General features: G+C 40.3%; 1 protein-coding gene across 4 annotated transcripts; it reads right to left on the reverse strand.

The window, feature by feature from the left end:
- Positions 1–168: 168 nt before the first annotated feature.
- Positions 169–21,313, reverse strand: DIPK1A (divergent protein kinase domain 1A). 4 transcript variants are annotated; one of them, XM_027462549.3, is made up of 6 exons: positions 21,085–21,310; positions 19,505–19,586; positions 6,202–6,336; positions 5,786–5,893; positions 4,236–4,412; positions 169–2,959 (listed from the first exon to the last, which is right to left on the reverse strand). In XM_027462549.3, the coding sequence occupies exons 2-6, from the start codon at positions 19,514–19,516 to the stop codon at positions 2,147–2,149; spliced, it is 1,245 nt and encodes a 414-aa protein (XP_027318350.1). In that variant the 5' UTR covers positions 19,517–19,586; positions 21,085–21,310; the 3' UTR covers positions 169–2,146. The 4 variants fall into 4 exon arrangements, with proteins under 4 accessions (XP_027318350.1, XP_027318352.1, XP_027318349.1 ...); XM_027462551.3 differs by lacking the exon at positions 19,505–19,586 and having other exon boundaries at positions 6,293–6,336; positions 21,085–21,312; XM_027462548.3 differs by lacking the exon at positions 19,505–19,586 and having other exon boundaries at positions 21,085–21,312.
- Between the last annotated feature and the right edge of the window lie 21 nt (positions 21,314–21,334).

The raw sequence follows: 21,334 nt of genomic DNA on the forward strand, positions 1-21,334 counted from the left end.
CTGTGACTTGCCTTATTTTATCCTTCATCTCAGGTTCATAGATACTTACTTGTTTCAAGTGTGCAAGCAACTTCACTAAGTCTAATGACAAACAAGAGTCAAGTAGACTACGTGGCTGAGTTTTGCTTAAAGACAGTGACAGCTACTGAAAGAGAAAGAGGAGGCCTGTTACTTATTTTAAAAGTGTATTTTTTCAATGAAGGCTCAAACTTGGTGCAACACCAATAAAAATGAAGGCTCTATACAACAAATGGCACTAACTATTTTCCAGTTTTTCCAAAAAGCTGTTTAAAATACCCAACTGTACTTTGGATTCCAAGACTTTTTTTCCCACAAACCTAGTAGCAATTCAATTTTTTTTTTCCACCAAAAATGTGACTGCTTTACATTTGAGTGCAGTGCTGGTTACAAATACTTAATTTAGCTCCAGGATGAAGGATAGTATCACATCAAGAGACAAGAGTTAGCACAGTCATTCTTTGAACTGAAAAAGCTGGTGTTTACAAAGAACACAATTCTTAGCCCAAGCTGCATAATATTACATACAGTATGGAGAAGTGATCTGATTTTAGTCCTATGTTAGGCTTACTTATTCAAGAAAGGCATTTAATACTGGACCTTTACACAAATAAACAACTTATTAAATAATGCTGAAACCTATGCTGAAACTGAATTAAGGGGCCAGCTATCTTGAGGAACGGAGATGACTGCCACTAAAAATCACTAAGGCTTTTGACTGCTTCATACCTAAAGCATTAATAAATTAAACATTAACAGATAAGCACAGTATTAAGGTGTTTTATGCACATCCCATTCTGTACAATTGTGAGGACAGATGAAAATCTAATGAACAACAGTTACGCTGATTAAAGGTGGTAGAGTGCCAGGATCAGATTGTGGTCACTTAAGACTAGAGAGTTATGACTGATAGATACTACTAGAAAAAACAGAAAACATTCTACAGCATACCGTTCTACCTTGTTACTATCTATTACCTCAATTTCTGCAAATTTAACTCGTCTACTAATTTTTTGCTATGTAATCTTTACTTAAAAAAAAGTTCTATGATCCTGAACAATTCAACTTCTGTCCTGCAGTTATGACCCACCTTTGCCTTCTTTGTGTACTTTCTGCAGTAGGTGGGAAGGATTTAAGCACAAATCTATAGCTAAGTTTTTGTGGGCAGTAAAGATTCAAGACTTCATATACAACTGTTACTTGTTTCATTTGTCACAAAGCAGCATCTTACTATGCAGGTTTCCTGTTTTTTAAGCTGTTAGTACATTTTTGCTATCAGTACTTATTAAAATTATCTTATAAAATGGCATAGTCCACAGCCTTGCTTTTCAAAGTTTGCCACAGCTTAACTTCAGTTTAATGAAAGTAAAATAATTACACTTTCAAAAATCGATGTTTATATTGCTGCTAAAGTAGGTACATCCTTTTAAGTAATAACATCCTAAAAATCTTGGCTCCCAACATGGTTGGACTTTTTAATTAAAGTGTTGAACTAAAACATTCAAGATGCAAGTATGAGGTAACAAGGTATAAACAAAAACTAATTTAAATCTCATATTACAACCTATCAGTTCCAGAATAAAATTTTCCATAGTTTAAAAATTATCTATTAATGTGCAAATTCTGCTATGCGAAGGTATTAGTAAACTTCAATTGCAGCTCAACACACAACAGCAGCTTGGACTCAGTCACATTATTTGCAGTAGTGGTGGTTCCTCAAAACTATTCAGGATAAAAATCTTTTGCAGGTATTTCACAAGTGAACAACGATTTTCACAGATTTGTATGATGTTGCGTTAGATGATGTGGTAGCACAGTGAGTACTTTCATCCTGTTCAAGATCTGACAATGTGCACAGAACAATCAAGCATGCAGGGTTGTTTTTGTTTCCATAACAGCACTCTGGAACCCCAGAAGTGCTTTTGGCCTCTGCCCGATCGCTCGGTTGTACGTTCATCCTTTGAGAAGCCCTGTCATAAAGTACCGACTAAAGGGCAAGAGTAGAACAGCCATTCCTGAAATCTGAGTAAAGAAGGGTCTTTAAAAAAAAAAATGCTGCACATCATTTTTATCAAACATGGTAGGTCACCTCTCATGGCAGGCATCAGTATTTCTGCTGGTGGAGAAGCTAAGAATCATTTGTATGGGAAATTTTCTTCCACAGTAACATTTTAAGGTTATTGAGTATTAAAGAATGCTCCATTTCCATCTGATTTGCTGTGACTTTAAGGGCAATACACAAATACAGTTGTTTTTCTAGTTCTTCATGGATATCCGAAGGAGCACCACGAAGCAGATAGTCTTTAAGTAGCTGACAGACTTTTGCCAAGTTTGGCTGAATAACTTCTGTTGTACATCTCATTTTACTTTGGTCACATACAGTTCTACAGTCTGTACCGTAGACACAGTCCATGTCTGATTCACAAGGACGATCTTTAATCATTTCCTTCAAATTCATTTCTGGCACAATTTTCCTCATGTCCATCATTTTCAAATCATATTTATCATTGTATCCCAAGTTTTTGGCACTTGTATCACACATAAGGAAGTTTCCGTAAGGTCCATGGAAAACATCTTCCACAAATTCTAAAAGCCCTATAGCTATTTTTGCCTTTCTTGGCCATGATGGAGTAAACCACTGGTCCATGCTTCTTCTGAAACCAGAAGGAATGAAAAGTTCTATAATCCATGGAAGACTGATTCCATAGAGAGAGGTATATTCAACTCTTTCAATTACATAAAGATCCCCACAAAAACCCATCAGCTTGGGAGTATGTTCTTTGTCCTGTAAGATCACCATTAACAGGAACTCATCTAGCTGCAGAAGTGCCCATGCAGACTTTGCTTCTGGCAAAGAAACTCTACCGTCTTTGTTTCCATCAGCAAAAGATAAGATGAGATTAACCAGTTCTGAAAGATTTCCTTGTTCACCCAACTTTGCCTAAAAGCAAAAAAAAAAAAAAAAAAAAAAAAATTAAGTGTAAGTTCATTAACTACCACCAATCCATCCATAATTCTCCATCCTTTTAGTATGGTAGGGTATATTATGTTCTAGTTTTCATTGGTTATAGATGTTACAAGACTTGCTGCCAAGATGCCTGAGCAGCATTCTTGTTCTGTTTTCCAAAGCACTCGGCATACAATCTTCTGAAAGTACCAGTGTTCTTTGCATTTCAAAATGCAAGGATTAGAATCCAAACACCGATTTTTCTAAAGACCAGTCTGACCAAGAACAGAGTAGCTCGGTAAACGTTTTCTTAGATAAAGTAAGTAGAATTCTGATGTTTAGATCAGGTTTCATTTTCAGCTGATTAAGCCTTATAGATGTAGAGAAATTACACCACGAACTTTATTGCAAACACCTATACAAAATACTAAGACCTCTAGTACAAACCTCATACTATAAGTGCACTGAAATACTTAATTCTGTTATTGATACAGCCACCTCCATTGTATCAATATAAAGAAAAAAGCCATTGCTGGAGTCAGAACCATTGCATTTTCAATTATTAACAATGCACACAGAAACAATATCACACAGACATTTCTTAATTTTTCCTAAAACCTATTCTAAAAACCTGCTGCACATCCAATCCTAGAGACAAAACCACTGTAATGTGTTAGCAACTATCATCAGCTTTTACATAACTTTATTATATGTGTGCACATTTGTACACATACACTCACTCAACTAGAACAGCCTTATTTCTATCACTGGAGACATCGGAGCTATATCAATAGCTCCTATTTTAGGAGAATTTTAGGACATAAAGCTCCAAATCAGTGTTGACACAGTATCAACATAATGACTTCATATTATAAAATTCTGGTGTAGCATTAGGCAACAGAAAAAAATATATAGTTCAGTTAATGCAAACTTCCCAAACATGAACACTTTTCAAATTGTGCTCATCTCTGGGGTTATTACAACAAGTTTCAAAGTAGCAGAAGTATGGATATATTTTTTCTATACCAATGAAAGCTGTAGACATGCAAGATGCATACCAGCTTCCACCTGTTAAAAAGTAAGGAAAAAAATTGTTAGTTACTTCTAACTTTAAAGATAAGCACCTCTGGGACAAACTATTTTTGTACTGATTATTTTTCCAACATTTACTTGGACAAGGCTCATACAATAGGGCATTCTCTCCAGCTACAGAAAAATAAGCCAATAAAAAATAATCATGTCACAATAAAATGACCAGGCATATACTTACTTTAAAAAGACCATACACCATTTCTTTGAATTTTTCAACAGTGGTTCCTCTTGTTGGTTTATCGAATAGAACTATTTCCTTCCTTGGTTCTGGATCAGTACCAAAATCAAACTGAGCAGCTTCTTCCATCTGGCATTTTATAACTCCTTGCAGATTTCCCCAGATTCCTAAGTACATCTATGCAGGAAAAGAGGTAAAGAGATAAAAACACCGTGGAAGTCCTATCTAAATATCATCTGAACCCCAACTGCTGCTTCAGAAGTCAAGCAGCAGCACAGATCAGTACACTGAGTCCTGCTCACAGGCAGTGCACACAGTACATTCAAACAGTGGCAGCTTCGCATACAATACACTATTGCAGGGACTTAGGAGACACTACACTGCCAAAATGTAAAGAGCTTGATAAACAGTATACTGGCATCTAGAGTTCAAGAAGCATTTGGACAGTGCTCTCAGACACATGGTTTGATTTTTTGGGTAGTCCTTTGGGGACCCAGGAGTTGGACTCAATGATCCTTGAGGGTCCCTTCCAACCCAGATACTCTATGATTCTGTATCTTTGCTTAGGTTAAGAGTCTGATTCTGTTTGGGAAGCAGGATAGCAGAGAGATAGTATGCTGTGCAAGACTCTATATTCTAGTAGACATACTATCAAAATGTGGAAGGATCTCATCATCTCCGTGGAAACTAGATTCTGTAACTGTGGAATTAAAAACTTCATGGAAGTTACAGGCTTACTGCTCTTTTAAACTACAGGGCAGTGAGGATTTAGTCAGAGAAAAACTTCTTTGCTTACTCTTCAGCTAGACACAAATGATCCATGTAACACAGTTATCAAAAAATCAGCTGAATGCATTAATGGAACACTGAAATTTATGCATGATGTGTATTCAGGGAAACAGCACAACTAACTCCAACATATCTATCCTATACTTGGGATTTGACTTGAAATTGCAGATTTAGGCACCTACAGCAGCTTATCCAGAGGCCGCTGCTATGGCTGATGGTTCTTGATTCTGAATGTATCTCGGTGTCTTCTCACCTATACAAGCACAGCCATTTCTACAACTGCACTGTCTGCTGGATCAGAAAAGTTGCTACAGCTTAATGCCCTACAAAAAACAAAACCTGCAATTCCCTCTGAATAAAATTATCTGCTTTAGCCGGCTCATCCAAATCCCGGGATCTTGGGCCTACACAGTGGAAAGGGGCAGGCACCTGGACAGGCAGGAACCACATAGACTATCACCACGTTCAGACACACTCAGATCACAGCAGAGCAGTTCCCAGTCGATAAAGCATAGCCATGTTAAAGTACAAAGTGCATAACAGGAGCAGAACTGCATTGCTCATCATTGTGATGTAGCTCCTCTAGCAGAGAATCTGCAAAAGGGAAATGCTACATTATAATCTCTGCCCCTTCAGCCTCTCAGACACACAGCCTGTGTGTCTTCAAATCAATAGAAGGAAACTAGAGCAATGCCTGCACACAGAATCACTGAGATTTCAATGGGAAATGAGAAAGCTAAGTTAGATGAGTAAAGCCTTACCTGCTTATTGGGCTTTGTTGACAAACATTTTCCAAAATATAGTGTTTCTTTTGCACAAAGACTGCTACATGCTGACCCATCAATAACTCCAGTCTTGTATTTGTCACACTGAAACAAACATGGAGAAAAGTATTTAATACATTGACCAAGAAAGGAGGCAACAACCATATCTCTCCCAACACCTGACCCTTGAAAGAAGTTTAAAAAAGGGGGGAAGGGAAATCAGAAAATTTTAATAACCCTACATCAAAACAACAGTAACAAATAACTGTTTTTATCTGTAAATGAAGATATAGTATTATTTCAACACAATAGAATAGCAGCATTTGATTAATTTACACATGGCAGTGACTGAACTGGCCGTGGAATTAGTCAAGACAAACACTTCAGAAACAAGCTATGCTAAGTACACTTACTATTATTTTCCTACAGTCATGTCCTCTGCATAGTTCTGTGTAGGTAGAGTACTGGACATACATAACCCAGCTGCCAATAAATACTACTAACCAAGAGATGAAGAGATATTTCATCCGCATGTATGAGAAACGTACCTAGAGAACACAAAGAGAAAGTTTTCTTTGTAATATAGTCAAGCATTAGTCAGAATGATAGAAACAAACAGGAATTTCACATCCACAGTGATAAAATAAACAGACTGCATTACATGGAACATCCACTTCCATCAGTGAACTGACAGGGGAGGTCAGTTTAACTTATTTAAAAGGAAAGAAGATTAGGATATAAATAAAAGTAAAGATGACAGACCCTCAAAGGGCAAGCCATGCTTCAATAACAAATTTGATTAAAAATATTATAAACTGTCAAAGCTCAACTGCTTTTTTCTTTTTTCTCCTAAGATCAGTCACTTGTGTTCTGATTCCAGTAAATCATATTAAGAAGACCAGGAATGTTGTCAGAAAATAATGTGTAAAAGTATAAAACATGGATATACAACGAGCAGGGTGAACATCAGGGATAGGTTCCCTGTGCTGAAGTCTCCCCATTTCTTGGGAAGGCATCATTTAATTATAAGTACAATTCCTCTGCACTAGCCTTATCTTCAGTGGACCTTCCCGTAACTGTAAGCAATGTTCCAATTTTGTGTCTGTGGCCTCACATTTCTGTTTTTCACTAGGGGAAGCGAAAGCATAAACTAAGAGTTAGGGAGTTCTAAGTACTTTGTAAAGGAGGGGGCAAGTCATGATTTTTTTAATTCCTCTGAGACTGGCGTACTAAAAGTTTGATTTCCACACTTGAACTAGGATTAGAAAAAGAATTAGGAAGTCAAGATCAGCTTTAGCAACAGGATATAAGGAAAGTGCATGAGAGCAGCTATACTGGGTTAGTTTGAGATCCATCTCCATCGAGCCACCTGATCTCCAACAACAGTTACAAATAGATGCTGTATGAAGAGTGATAACATATATATCCCAAATACTCTCCCATTTTCCTCCTGAGGATCTTTCCAAGCCAGATGTGATTTTCTATATATAGTAAGTCTCAAATAATTTATCTCTTGTAAACTTACCCAGCCTCCCTTAAAATCTACGTAAGTTTTTAGCATCCACAACTCTCTTTAGAAATCAGTTACACTGATCTATCCATTTTTTCATGGGTCACGGCCTGAACTTCATTTTGCTTAAATCTGGCTTTTTTTGATACCCGCTAGTTCATGTAACCATTCCATGCTGGTCTCAAGCTGTGCCAGGGAATGTTGAGATTGGACATATGGAAGAATTTCTCCATGGAGAAGGTGGTCAGGCATTGGAATAGGCTGCCAAGTGGTCAAGTGCCCATCTCCAGTGATATTTAAGAGATGTGGATGTGGCACTAAGGGACATGGTTTAATGACTGGAGTCTGTAGTCAGGTTGATGGCTTGGACTTGATGATCTTGAAGGACATTTCCAACCTAAGTGATTCTATCTTTAGACAAGGTTCTGAGAAAGGTAGTAAGAATGAGCAGTTTTGTCACTACGTCTACTTATATATATATATATATATATATATACACACACACATATATATAGTCTATATATTGTTTATACACACACACACACATTTATGAGATGGGTTAACTTAGTCATTATATATGCATACACATACTAATTTCAGATGTCTCTATCCACATGGGAGAAAAAGCACTGTAATTCCAAGTTCTTAATTGCAGTAATTCCAAATTACTACAATTTGATAGTAGTTAACCTAAATCACAGTAAATACATGGCTTCAGCTTTTACATGTTTTATATTTTTGAAAAAAATACTGTCACTAAAGAAAATACTTTTCTGCAAATACAGTAAGATCATTATTTCAGAATGCACGAAGATCCTTTGCCTGAAGTTCGCTAGCTTTCTTAAGTGTATGCTGGCAAGCTGCCCCTTTAGAGTTAGGAGCTGCCCCAGCACCCTGAAGTCCACCTGTACTTCATAAGAACGTTGCTGGCCTCCCCTTGAGCAGAACAGAAACACAGCCCTGCCTTGGGCACATCCTGCTTTTCCCCGAGCACCCACAGCCACCCCACAACCCAGCAGCTTCAGCAGCAGTTCCTCCACAGGCTGAGCACCCAGGGACGTGGCAGGCTGGGCTGCGGGAAGGCCTGTGAGGTGCCACCACCTCCAAGGACACCCTGCAGCCATTACAAACCCCGCACAGCAGAGAAAACTGTAGGCTGCACCCTTAAGCCCGTCTGACTTGGCTCCCCCTGAAAAACTGAGCCACACTGCAATTAATGCCTGTTCGTAACAACAGTGCAAGCAGCCAGGATATCGCTGTCACCATTGGCAGAGACTATTCCTGCCACCATTGGAGAGGACCCTCCTTCACCCCAAGTGCATCAACAAGGGCACGGCCTTTTGCTAGGGCCCATGCAAACACCTGTACCCATGGCTGGTGGTCTGGGCAAGAACAAAAAGTCTTTAGGTTCAGAACTAACCGAACCTGTGGTTACCATCTGAAGTTTCAGGCTTGCTTCTTTGGCTTCAAGCATGCATTTCCTTTTCAAAATATGTAATTTATTTTTAAGGAAACTAAGATCAAAGAAGCAGTTCTAATCAGTTGAACGGTAGCTTGGTTAAATACCTAACTGAAAAAAAATGACTTTTCCAAACTATAACAGGTACAACCACCAGGAACCAGCGTTCTGCTCTCAAACTAGTGTGGTTCCAACTCTTCCACTGTAACTTCCCTCACAACACACTTTCCACACAGGCACCCACTCCACCTGAGGACTAAGGAGGAAGTGTACTTGGACTCCATGTAGTTCTGTAAGGAACAGCAAGTCTCAAAGAGAAGCAGGAATGCAAGCAACAGAAGAAAAAACTACTAGGAAAATGATGCTATGTGTCTTAGCCCCTAATATTATATCCTATTATCATTCTCATTTACAGCTTAGTGATTTAAAAAAGAAAAACAGATGATTATGAATCAAGGAGAAGGTACATATAAGGCATTTTAAAACTTTCAAATGGAAAAGAGCAATCCCAAACTCTAAAAGTTCTATTTGAACTGTTACTCCAATCCTAAAGATACGACTCATTCTAAAAGAATGGATGAGAGCATTTTGGTTGTATTTTTAGAAAAGCAGGTATGCCCAAATGACCCTAAAATACAGTGCTGCTAACATCAAAGGCCTCAGTCCAAGGAAATCTCAATTCTCACTCACCCATCCCACCCCATAAGCAAAACCACCAAAAAGCCTGAAATGAATAGCACAAGAAATTAACCCAACAAGTTATACAGAAAAGCAAGAGCATGCCTGTATGGCCTTCAGGCAGTTCCAGCATAAATATTGCTCCTGATGCTTTGTGTTACTCCAAAACACACAGTACCACAAAAATCCACATCAAATAATGTTTGTGGTTCCAAGATGCTAATGAATACATAAACACAATCTCAGCACAAAGATAAACATAGGTACAAAAAAGGGTGAACACTTCCTGAGGACAAGCAGCAGATCAACACACCCAAGGCCTCAAAGGCAATGACTCATACCTAAATGTAGATCTCAAAGTCTCAGTCCACTGCCCTCACTACAATTTCATATTCCTCTCCTACAACAGAAGAAAAATATTTTAATATACTCCTGATGTGATCTACTGAAGCTTGTTTATATCTGCACATTCTTCACCTTGTTCAGCACAAGAATTCAAAGCTTCAGTTAAAAAAAAAAAAAAAAAGCATCACTACACTTCATTTGGGAACAACCCTCAACTTCAGTCATCTTACTGAAGTAAACAAGAGTCGTAACGTACTTACACACAAGTCTAATGCAAGAGCCTTGATTTCTAAGCGGATTTTTTTCCCCAAAAGGATCTTGTCCACTTTATATATTAGGCCATAATTACCCACATTTCAGCTGAAAAGTCACACGATGATCTGGTCTTACAGCCACAGGAACTTCACCGACAGGTAAACAGGTCAGAAACTGTGTCGAGTTCTAAATTTTTCTGCTTTTAAAAACTGGAACTAAAACAGAATGATCACATCTTTGGACCTGCTGAGGCTGCAATTTAACTACATAAACTGCCCAGTACTGCTTCCTCGCATCGCCATGCTGAAGACAACAGTCATTGTAATGACACCCAACAAACTCTGAGTCTACACCACAGATGGACGCAGGGAGTTGATCTGATTCACAGTACAACCCTGCAAATAGTTGTGGGATAGTACATCATGGAGAAAAAAAAAAGGCAGAAATATACTGATTTAATTTTGATAATAACCTTTTAAAACTGTGGCCTTATTTTGAAGTTTTGCTCCTTCACTGCCAGTGCTACAAGTGAAGCCTGTTTAAAGGCAACAAACTGCAAACATTACTTATCATTCACACTTTAGATTGCTGAAGAGAGTAAGTTAATATTCCTTTCTGTAACATACATAGTATATTCACGTATCAAACAGTCACTTGAAAAAAATTGTACCCACCCACAGTAAATCATATTTATAGAATCCTTGGTCTTCTCTAAACATCCACAAGTAAGACTAAATATTATTGTTTATCATTAAATAACTTAAAGGTTTTGTTTATCCTGTATAAGATGTGCTACCAGGATTTCAAACTAAAAAACTGATTATGGTAGGATAGATGTCTGATAGTTTAATGGAACTATACACATATGTAATATAAACATAGATTAAGAAGAACATGCAATAAGAGTATCCAAACACACACTTACTAAAAAAAAAAAAAAAAAATATTTCAAAGATTTTGGCCACATGAAAAATAGAAGTGCTTGAGTACCCACGTTTTTTACATATAACTAGAGAAGGAAACAGATGGAGAAAAGCTGCTTTAGAGAAAGCTTCAATCTACACTTAGGAACGAGCTGTAGAGAACCACCGGACTGTCATGCTAGACTACATTGATCATTTACAAGTACTTGTAAAAACATGACAAACCACCAATGCCATTTCCTCTTGGAAGAACTAAACAAAGGGCAGACCCACAACACCCAGAGGTGATCCCGGCCGGGCAGCTGCAGCCCTGCACCTCAAGGTTAATCCCTGTGCCTTTGCACACACTCACTTGACTCTGTCCTAAAACTACCTGGTTAAAACAAAGATTTAACTGTTGTTTTTTTCTGGTGATGCATCTTGACCAGAAAGTCCCTTCAACCAGTTCTTCTTTTAAGAAATTTGATTGGGAATGTTTCAGAAAGAAACAATTTAAACTGTTTTCCTCAGAGCCACAAAGACCCTAGTTGGAGTAACATGTAATTTCCTGTAAGGCTTGTTATCCATAACATGGATACAAACTGGAAGGAGTACAAAAGGAGACCAACAATAACGGTGTGTGGTTTACAGCACATTTAGAAACTGCTTAGAAAACCTAGGAGGAAACGGGCTGTTGAACACAGAACAGAGAAAAACAAAACTGGAGGCAAAGGGCTGTGGAACATCAAAAGAGAAATGCTTTATATAAGCCTTTCCCTTTGGAAGAACACTACTAAAATGAAAGAATGGCAAGATTTTAATGTTATTTCCTAGTCTAAAAATACTACATCTACAAGGCTATAACATTAAGAATCACTAGTTTTCTTGCAAACCATGCTACTTCAGCAGACGGACGAGGAGCAGTAGGAGTCACCTGAGACACGAACCAGCAGTAAATGAGAACTGATACTTTACCCATCGGTTCAGAAATTATTTTCCCCATACAGAAGAGATCTGAGTTCATGCTCAGCTGGAGCTTGTCTATGTTTCCTTCCTGTCCATTTTCCATATTTAGTCATTTATAATTTTCACCTATTAGTTTTTTCTTTTCAGTTTCCACCCCAAGGTGTTTGCTTAGCCACACATCATCTGCTATTCTCTTTCTTCCAGTCGTTTCCAGTCTGTTTCCATCCCTTCTGACTGTGCAACGCTGGCCTCAGCTTCAGTCTTCCTCCACTGTCTGTCATCCTTTCTCAGGCAGCAGTTCTCAGCACTGCTCAGGGCCCCATCTGCTTCTTCAGTTTTCCCAGCACAACCTTCGTGCTGAAGAACCCCTGCCCTCAGCTACTGCCCAACTCCAGAATTCCCTCGTCACCCACAAGCATCTTTCCTTCACAGCTTGGGGAAGCCAGCAGATACGGTGTGGCAAAGCAGTAAGAGCACGTCTCGCTCCCTGTTCTCACCTCTAGTACCAAAAGCAAGCTGTGAGCAGGGCAGATGGATTCTCTGCAGAGCTTATTCTTCGCACTCATGCATGCTGTTTCAATACACAAAATAAACGAAAAGCAGCAACCAAGACCTATTCTTCCCCAGCAGGGCTGTCCCAGGCAGGCCAGGTTACCAGCCTTGAGGCAGTTACTCCTCCAGCAGAGGTCCCTTGGAGCAAAGTTTTGAACTGATAGGTGTATGAGACCAGCAGAGCCAAAACATTTAAGGTACAGCATGGATGGATTGCCTGATCTGGCTGTGTTGTAAGCACACAAACACATTTTTCTCAGACTGTCTTCAGAACACAGAGTGTTTTTTTGGTGGTGGTTGTGTTTTTGTGTTTTGTTTTTTTTTTCCACCTTCCCTCTTACTACTGGTTGTAGAGCAGACAACACATAACAGTTTTGGCACTTACAAAAAAAAAACATGACATAGTCATTCAGGTTTAATGTCTCCTGTAATAATTTACTTATTTTCATTTGTTCTTATACCCCATTAAAAATATGCTCTCGTAACCTAGAGTTTAACTTTTTTTTTTTTAGTGGCTTCAGCATGGCAGTAACACCAATGAGTGCTCTGTAGAGCAGTTCCTGATAATATCTAGGTGAGTCATTCATTTATTTTTACGTTGGCTTAATGTTTCTCTAACTCAATACAGCATCAAACGGAAAGAATAACCTTCACCTCTGCAATCACAACGAGAAACAGCAACATCAGAAGAGGAATACAAAAGCTATTTGTAAATTAAAGCGCAGTATTTTGAGAAAATCAGATTATATTCAGTTACTGTTAACTACTCAATGAAGGCATGGTCATCAGTTTTTGTACTCACCTTTTTGTTAGGATTAAGTTCTATTCAGTTGAGCAAACAGCTGCCCATTATTCTCATTTCCACTGTTCTGTCCAAATCCTCTGCCAAAGGTTACCAGCACAGACCAGAGACCAGAGAAGCAAACAATTAGATCGCGTATTCTGGGGGTCAGGTTCTGCATGAAAACTGATTTGCACTGCAAGCTTGCAATAGGCAAATAATGAAGTGGGGTAGCTAAGGTATGGGCAGCACGCTTACCCTGCCACCTTTGCTGTAGATACATATGTACAGCAAATGAATGGAGCATGGGGCAGAAGGAGCACCCTAAACCACCCCAGCACAACGCCCCTGAGCTCAGTTGCCAGCCCTATCATGCCTCATGATGTGCCAGGCTGAGGTGAGGATGGCGGCACGGGGAAGGGCTGGCTCAAACCATCCCCAGCTTCTTTCATGCACATTGTCACAAAGCTGACTTGAATTATATTTTCCATCTAAATATGTATCACCAGTGAAGTGCTGTGAACCTAATCTCGTACAGAGTTTTATCACGTGTTTCATAAAATAAACAAACAACCACTATGCACACACAATTCTCATCCAAACATCCCATCTGAAAAGGAAGCAGGTTTTTAAATAGCACAGTGTTCTACCTTGGTCTGCTGCCAGCATGCACACGCACAAAAAAGGATCTTGTTTGGACTTTCAGGTAAGTCCATCTCCTTCCTACCCAAATTCCCACTCTCCTCAGGCTACAGCCGCGGCGATGCAGCACTACAGGCGGCAAGAGAGAACATCCGTCTCCTATGCTCCATCCAGTGCTCAGCCCACAGCAGCTGGAAAGGCTGACAGATGGCATACTGACAATTCCTTCACATAACAGCTTTCTCCAGAAATGTTTCTGAAGTTAGCAGCCCAACAGTACAAGCATCATAAATTAGGAAGTCAATAGCAAAGCTGGATGCCTTCTCTCCCTCATGTACTTTAATTTTAGTGTCTTTCATTTAAGAAGTTACGTTTCTTCAAATTATTATTTTTTTTAATCCTAGCAGAAATCACCTCATATCTTAATATACCCTGTACATATTTTTGAAGGAAACACTTTCCCTTCCAGTCCTATTCTTCTAGGTACTATTTTATTCATAAAGTAAATAACAGCACTGGTTAAAAATAAACCAAAAAATATTTCCAATCCAAGTGGCATAATTTAATTCACTTAAAACACTCATGTTCATGGCTTTCCCCTTTTACCCTCGAAAGGGCATGCTACAACTCTAAGGCAAGACCAACTTTGCAAATCTTTAAGAGGAAAAAAAAATAAACTCAACACAAACTGTATTCAGTTATAGCATTTCTTACTTTCTTCCTGTTCAAGGCTACTATCTATAAACAAACTGCAACCAGAACGTCCATTCTTGCAACATAAAAGAACCTAATTTACAACTCAGCCATTTCAGCCAGCTAAAAATCATATGCCAAAGTAGTGACTGTCAGTCCTTATGATTACACTGATAAAGGTTCGATGTTAGGTTTACTTAGCTTCCTTGGGGTAGCATATAGAGGACCTATTTCATACAGTCCAAGTCCCTGTTCACCCCATATTGAATTCTACATTGCCTTTAAGTTCTGTTATTCAAGTCAGACAAAGAGGATGATAAAGTGAAACCATGGCCCCCACCATTTCTTTCCAAAATCCATGTGCACAACAAGTTATTGAGAAACAAAATGTCTTTGTGGACACCAGTATCTCCCTAAGGATGGCTAAGTCTTCCATTGATAACTCCTTTTATTCCAGTGTTGTGATCCATCTGTAACTCATTATTCTAACACAAAGTTCAAGGAGGAAGATTTGTGTCTTAGTGGAATTTTCCCACAAGGGAGAGATCGTCACTTGATGCAGAGAAAAGCCAGAAGCAGCTCTGAGAGGTGTGAGTTGTTCTGCTTATCTCAGTGCCTACTTTCACCTCCCCTTTGGCGTCAGCATCCAGCATTGTCACTGAAAAGACTCAGGACTGCTGCTTGGTAGTGTTCAGATGAAACAGCATCACCAATGGCCACTTTTCATGTAGGATGGGGAGGGGACTGAACCTTTTTACTCTTTCCTAATAGTAAAGCCCAACTTACCTAAGGATCTTTTTCCTGTTCCCATCATATTGCACATTTCACTTAAACAAAAACAAAACAAACAAAAACAGAAAACTCACACACAATCTTACTTCAACTTTTGCCTGTAAGATGGATATTGCCCTGAAACAAATTAATCAAACCAAGGCAGAAGCTATTGCAAGACATCTCCTTTCTTCTGCAACAGATGTTCTGGCAACTCCAAGTGCTTTTTCTTAAAAGCAATTTTTAGTTTTGTTTGTCTAAAGAAGTATGATTTAACAGAAACTGTCATGATCTGAAATACATTCCACAGTTTGATCCCCAATACCACACATAAAAATGATCTATGATAGAAATTGCATCAGCACAGAGTTTCTGGATATGTTTACTTCAAATCCCCAGCTTGTCTTCTAGGGCTTTCTAGCTCACACAAGTCCAGATCGGGATCTTTAACTCCATCACACACACTTTTGGAGGTTCAAAGTAACATGACAACTTCTATTATGTGAAATTCTACCCATGAACACAAAGGGATACCAACCATAATGGTAGAAAGTTTTCAGTAATTCAAGCAGCATCTGTGAGAAACGGAAGCTCATAAAACTTTGGAAAAAAAAACATGAGTGGCAAATTATTACAAACAAGCAACCACAAGAAGGACACAGATGTGATTTACAGATACTAAGTGAAAAGATATGAAAAATTATTGTTCCACAGCTGTAGTCAGTCTGGAAAATCAGTCTGCATAGAACAGCATGCTTGGGACAAAGTTTGAGTATGAAAAAGAGTGTTTGTTTTTTCCAAATTATTACTTTTTTTTAGAAGTGAACCTTTCATAACTATTTAATTACCCAGTGCTTAATAAAACATTGCAGAACACCTACAAGGAAAACTAAAAATGATTTTTATCACTTCCTCATTTCTACAGACAATTCTGACAATGGTCTTCTTAAAGCCCATCACAAGAGTCTTCTCTATATTTTTTTTCTTTTATTGATAGGATTACCAAAAAATTCTAATAAAATTATTTTCTTTATTCTGCCCCCTCCTGGAATAATGGGAAGTTCCAGTGAATCAGGAATCATAGCAAGTGCTAATGATTATCTTTCATCTATCTGAAAGCAAAGATGTAGTGATTTCCTGTAGGGAGTGAGCTTCTTCTTTTTTAGCTATTTCTAGTAACCCTAATATTATCGAACAGAAATACTACAAAACACAGTACCACTGATAAAATCTAAAGAACATTTGAAATAAATCATAAATTTTAGGCAAAGCTGTTTCCTTTATGAAAAATTACTCAGAAATCAACATTTTCTGGGACAACAACCCCCCTGCCTTCCTCAAAGTTTCTTGCTGACTGCTTCCATGTGTGTTTACAACATTAAACTTTAAACCAAAGGCCAATTTAAAGCAACTTCTCATCAAACGCATACCATTTAGTACCACCTCAGAGATTAGCAGTGGTCTGCAAGCCTCAGGACCACTGCTGAGCATTGACCATATTCATAGCACAGGAAATAACACTGTATTATCTGCATTTATCCAAATTCGTCTTCCTTCTCACGAAGACAGAGAAAATGCATTTGGGACAGAAAATCCTTCCCAGATGCCATCCGAATACATCATACACTTGGCATGAAGTTCTGGAGAAGCTGTATTTATTCTGGGCTCAGCACTGTGCCAATGCATACTTGTGTGGCTCTTGACCTGTGGGCCTCACGTCTTGCCAGTTCAGAGCACGGACACGAGCACACACCTGCTTGCAGAAGACCACAAGGTTCTGCTTGCTGTGATTCAGGGGGCAGTACTTTAATCTGGACCTCCTTATCAGGGTCAGCAAAAGCTCTGATCAATATTTTGTTCTTCCCATGAATTCTCCCTACCGTTTTAAAATCAGTCTAGGAGTCTAGACACATTTAGCCCACTTCATCTAGGAAGCGTCAGACCTGGCGTGCTGTATGAAGCAGCAGGGACACAGCCTTACTGACCCTGCTTAGCCCACGTGTGCTGGTACACCCGGAGCGCACCAGGCTCCCTGCATGCACGCTCAGCAGATTGTTTGAGCACGGTTCTGAGCAAGAAGTCCCATGTAGCAGTTTGGGAATGCTACTTATAAACAAGTTTCATTTGGAATTCTGACAAAATCCTAGAAAACTTTTAATAAATAATATATTCAGAGCACCAGAATGACTGACAGCTCTGAAGTGATAAAAAGAAACAACCAAAAAAAATGTTCAAAACTAGGAAATACAATTTCTCTGTTCTGCTCCACTCTTCCAACAAGACTTTAAACACGAGCCAGGGAACACAAGGAAGAAGAAAAGCGTTTGTAAAGGATACTTAAAAGGATATTACGGCATCAACTTCATCCATCATTTGTACATTCCACTAAGTCATACGCATTGAATAATAATTAGACATTCATTCCCTGGAACAGAACTGGAAACCACTTCTGGCAAAATTCAAGCCTGGATGCACTCCAAAGCATATGGAGAGTAGCAGATCAAAATGCAACATAACTATTTGCCAATTTTTTTGATAAGTATACTTTTTATTTAAAACATTCTTATGGTTAAGGGATATTATAGTGCAAAACTAGTGAACACTTTTGAGAGTTTCATTTTCCAAAGTACTTCACATAACCATAGCCCAGTAGTCCTCTCCAAATCTCCAAGTTGCTCACTCAGTTTGTTCTACGTTAGCAACTGGAAAAAACAGATAAAAATCATAAACTGATCATGCTAGAAATGCTGTTTTTTTCTCTGTTCAGGTTGATTTATGCATCACAGGATGCACTTCAGGTAGGCTGACAAGATCTCTGAAAATATTAGCTCACGCTGTCTTGGATGACATGCCCTGGGCACATTCACATTTTTAAGAGCATACAATGCACACTTAAGATTACGCTATTTCCTCAGATTACTTGTATCCTGAATAATCAAAAAAGACATATCGTTTGAAATTCAAAAGGGATAATGATCAAGACAGAAAGCAGGATACTTCCCCTTGAAAGGTTAAGCAACAACAACAAAAGGATTAAAAGCTTAGACAAAATGATGATGATACATTATGTGGGGCTTGAAAACTTGTTCACTCTTTAGTCCTTCAAAGACAGTCTTTTATGTTACTGAAGTCCACGGGATGTCCCTAATGATCTGCAAACTCGGTCCAGAACCTCTAGCAGCCAGAAAGCTTTCAAGCCTGGAAAAGTCATTTACGTGATTATTGACATGTGCAGTACTGCTGGCTTGCCCTCAGCCTCTTAACCCAATTATTAACTACAGCTATCAGAAAGAACTTCAGGATAATTTCATGAATTTGGGATACTAACCTCTCCTTGCAAAACCTAAATCACAGCTGTAGAAAAGTGTTAGTCACTCAATTGTAAGATCCATTAAATTTGTTTTTGGTTTGGTTTTTGGCAGTATTTAGTATTGTTGAGAAGTTTGTCGGGTTTGAAAATTTTTTGTTGTTTTGTTTCACTCTTACAAGCCTTACAGTCTAAGCAGCAGGATTTTTTTGTATTTCATAGTTGCTACTGTTTTGTGTTGAAACTTCAGCACTGTTCCTGTGGATCTCTAACCTCCAAGCTTTGAACTAAAGCAAGATGTCCAGAAGTTTGCCAAGCTCATTTTTGTATGAGCTGATAATTGGCAGCACATTGCCCTTCGCCAGAAAGATCAAATGATTACCTGTGGTCTTGCATTCTGCATGCAAGCTAAAGAACATGTCAAATACTGACAACAATAAATAATAACAGCACATTTGGCATAAGAGCATCAGTTGAAAACCAGCTCCATAGCATCCCGCTTGTACTGCATCAGGAAAGCTAGAGGAGGTACTAAATTCTTTGTTGCAGAACTTGATGTTCTATCAACTCACTTCACAACACAGTTTTCAAAAAGAATGGAACACCAGCCAATAACATTTGGAAGTCAGTCAGCAACGCTTTCCATTGTACACTCATCTTCCCTGGTGTGCTACATTAAATATTGCATGCAACACCGCACAAGTCCTAGAACTCCCCTCTCGCTCATAGCTACATCTCAGAAAGTTAAGTCTAGCATTTAGTTAGGGAGCGCTGGCCTCTCTGGAGACAAAAATCTCCACAGAACACTCAGTGAGCAATTAGTAGAGTTGACCCATGAATACATTTGTCACGTACCAACAGTAGCATGCTGTCACAAGTCAATATATCGATAGCTTGCTGCCATTCTGCAGATGCATCAATTACCAACACGCATTCACTGTGTAACACAGAAAAATAAGTTAACGTTCACAAAGCTCTTACTAGCTCTCCTCAAAACAAGTGTGTAGAATACTCTAGTAGTTTCCAGGGTGAGAAAGCACAAGCAGAAATATTTTTAAAATTTGCAACAGAAACAAATATTTAACTTCTTTGACTTTTCTAATAAATGACCTGGCTGTTTCTTAAGAGATTTTAAAATCACACATTTTGCTGAAAAAGCCTTAAAGTAAATGCTGTGACGAACAGAGAAAAAATTATCCAACATCAGCACGTGATGATTAGAGACAAACTTATTATCAAGGCAAAGAAGACAGACAATTTACAGAACCCTAGTTTGAAAGGTAGCTCACATACTGTGAATTCATTTGTATTTGTCCCAGAAACTTTCTGCTATGGGAATCCAAATGCTGCACAAGTATCCGCTGGGGTAAAGAGTTCAAGGAGAATATTTTCTGGTCTGAAAATCAAGTGATAATTGACCTAGATTTCCTTATACATACCATAAAACAAATGCCAAAGAGAATAAGGTTATACCTGTGTCTGTACACTTCTCTTTGGATTTTAGGTCCCATTTTAGGCAGGTCCAAAAAGAGAATGGGATCAGAAAAGTTCCAGATGAGAAGGAATTAACACATTAGACTTTAAGATGCATCAGGATGAAATTCAATTTTTCAATCCAACAATCAGAAAACATTTAATAAGATAGCAACAGATGACAGCCATAAGTAACATATAAGTAAGTATTGTATGAATCCCCACCAACTCAAACACTCATTTCAACTATAACTGAATTTAAGACCTGAGGAAATGGCTTGAAGCTGGGACAGGGGAGGGTCAGGCTGGGGGTTAGGGAAAGGTTCTGCACCCAGAGGGTGGTCGGGCAGTGGGACAGGCTGCCCAGGGTCGGGGGCACGGCACCGAGCTGGTGGAGTTCAAGGAGCATTTGGACAACACTCAGACGTACGGGCTGATTTCGGGTGGCCCTTTGGGGACCCAGGAGGTGGACCTCGCGGGGGACCCCAACTTGGATATTCTATGACTGCTCACTTACGAATGAAAACAGTGCAACAGATAAAAAGAAGCTCGGAGGACCACCCGGACACACCCCGAGGCCATCGCGGCCAACACCCCAAGGGGCGACCCCTCGCGCGGGTACCGGGCCGTGCGGTGGAGCGCGTCCAGCAGCGCGCCCCCGGGGGTGCGCCGCGCCCTCCGCCCCGAGCCGCCAGGGGCGGGCAGGGGAACGGCGGCGGCTGCCCGGGGAGCTCGGGGCGCCGGGCGGCGGCGTGTCCCGGCCCGCAGCCCCTGGGGTGGCCCGGGAGGCTCGGCCCGGCCCGGCGGGCAGGAGGAAGGGGCGACGGAGCTGCCGCGGCCCCGCGCCCGGCCCGCACCTGTTCCCACCTCTCGGCCCCGGGCCGCGGGGGGCGGCCGCCCGGGAGGGAACGGCAGGCTGCCGGCACCCGCCGCCCCGCCCCGCGGCCTCGCCGCCGGCCTACCTGCGCGTAGTGGGGCTGCCGGAGCCAGGCCCCCGGGAAGAGCCGCCTCGCCATGGCAATGGCACATCCCCGCAGCCGGCGGGGCGGAGCGGAGCGCGGCGCGGCGCTTCCCCGCCGGCCCGGCCCGGCCCGGCCCGGCCGCCAGCAGCGGGAGGAGCGCGGCGCAGCCCCGCCGGGCGGGAGCCGCTGTCAGGCGCCGTGCGCGGAGGGCGGGCGGCTGCCGCCGGCTGCCGGGGGGAGGCGGGGGCGG

Source organism: Anas platyrhynchos, chromosome 8 (assembly GCF_047663525.1).
Source record: "Anas platyrhynchos isolate ZD024472 breed Pekin duck chromosome 8, IASCAAS_PekinDuck_T2T, whole genome shotgun sequence".
NCBI classification, from domain to species: Eukaryota; Metazoa; Chordata; class Aves; order Anseriformes; family Anatidae; genus Anas; species Anas platyrhynchos.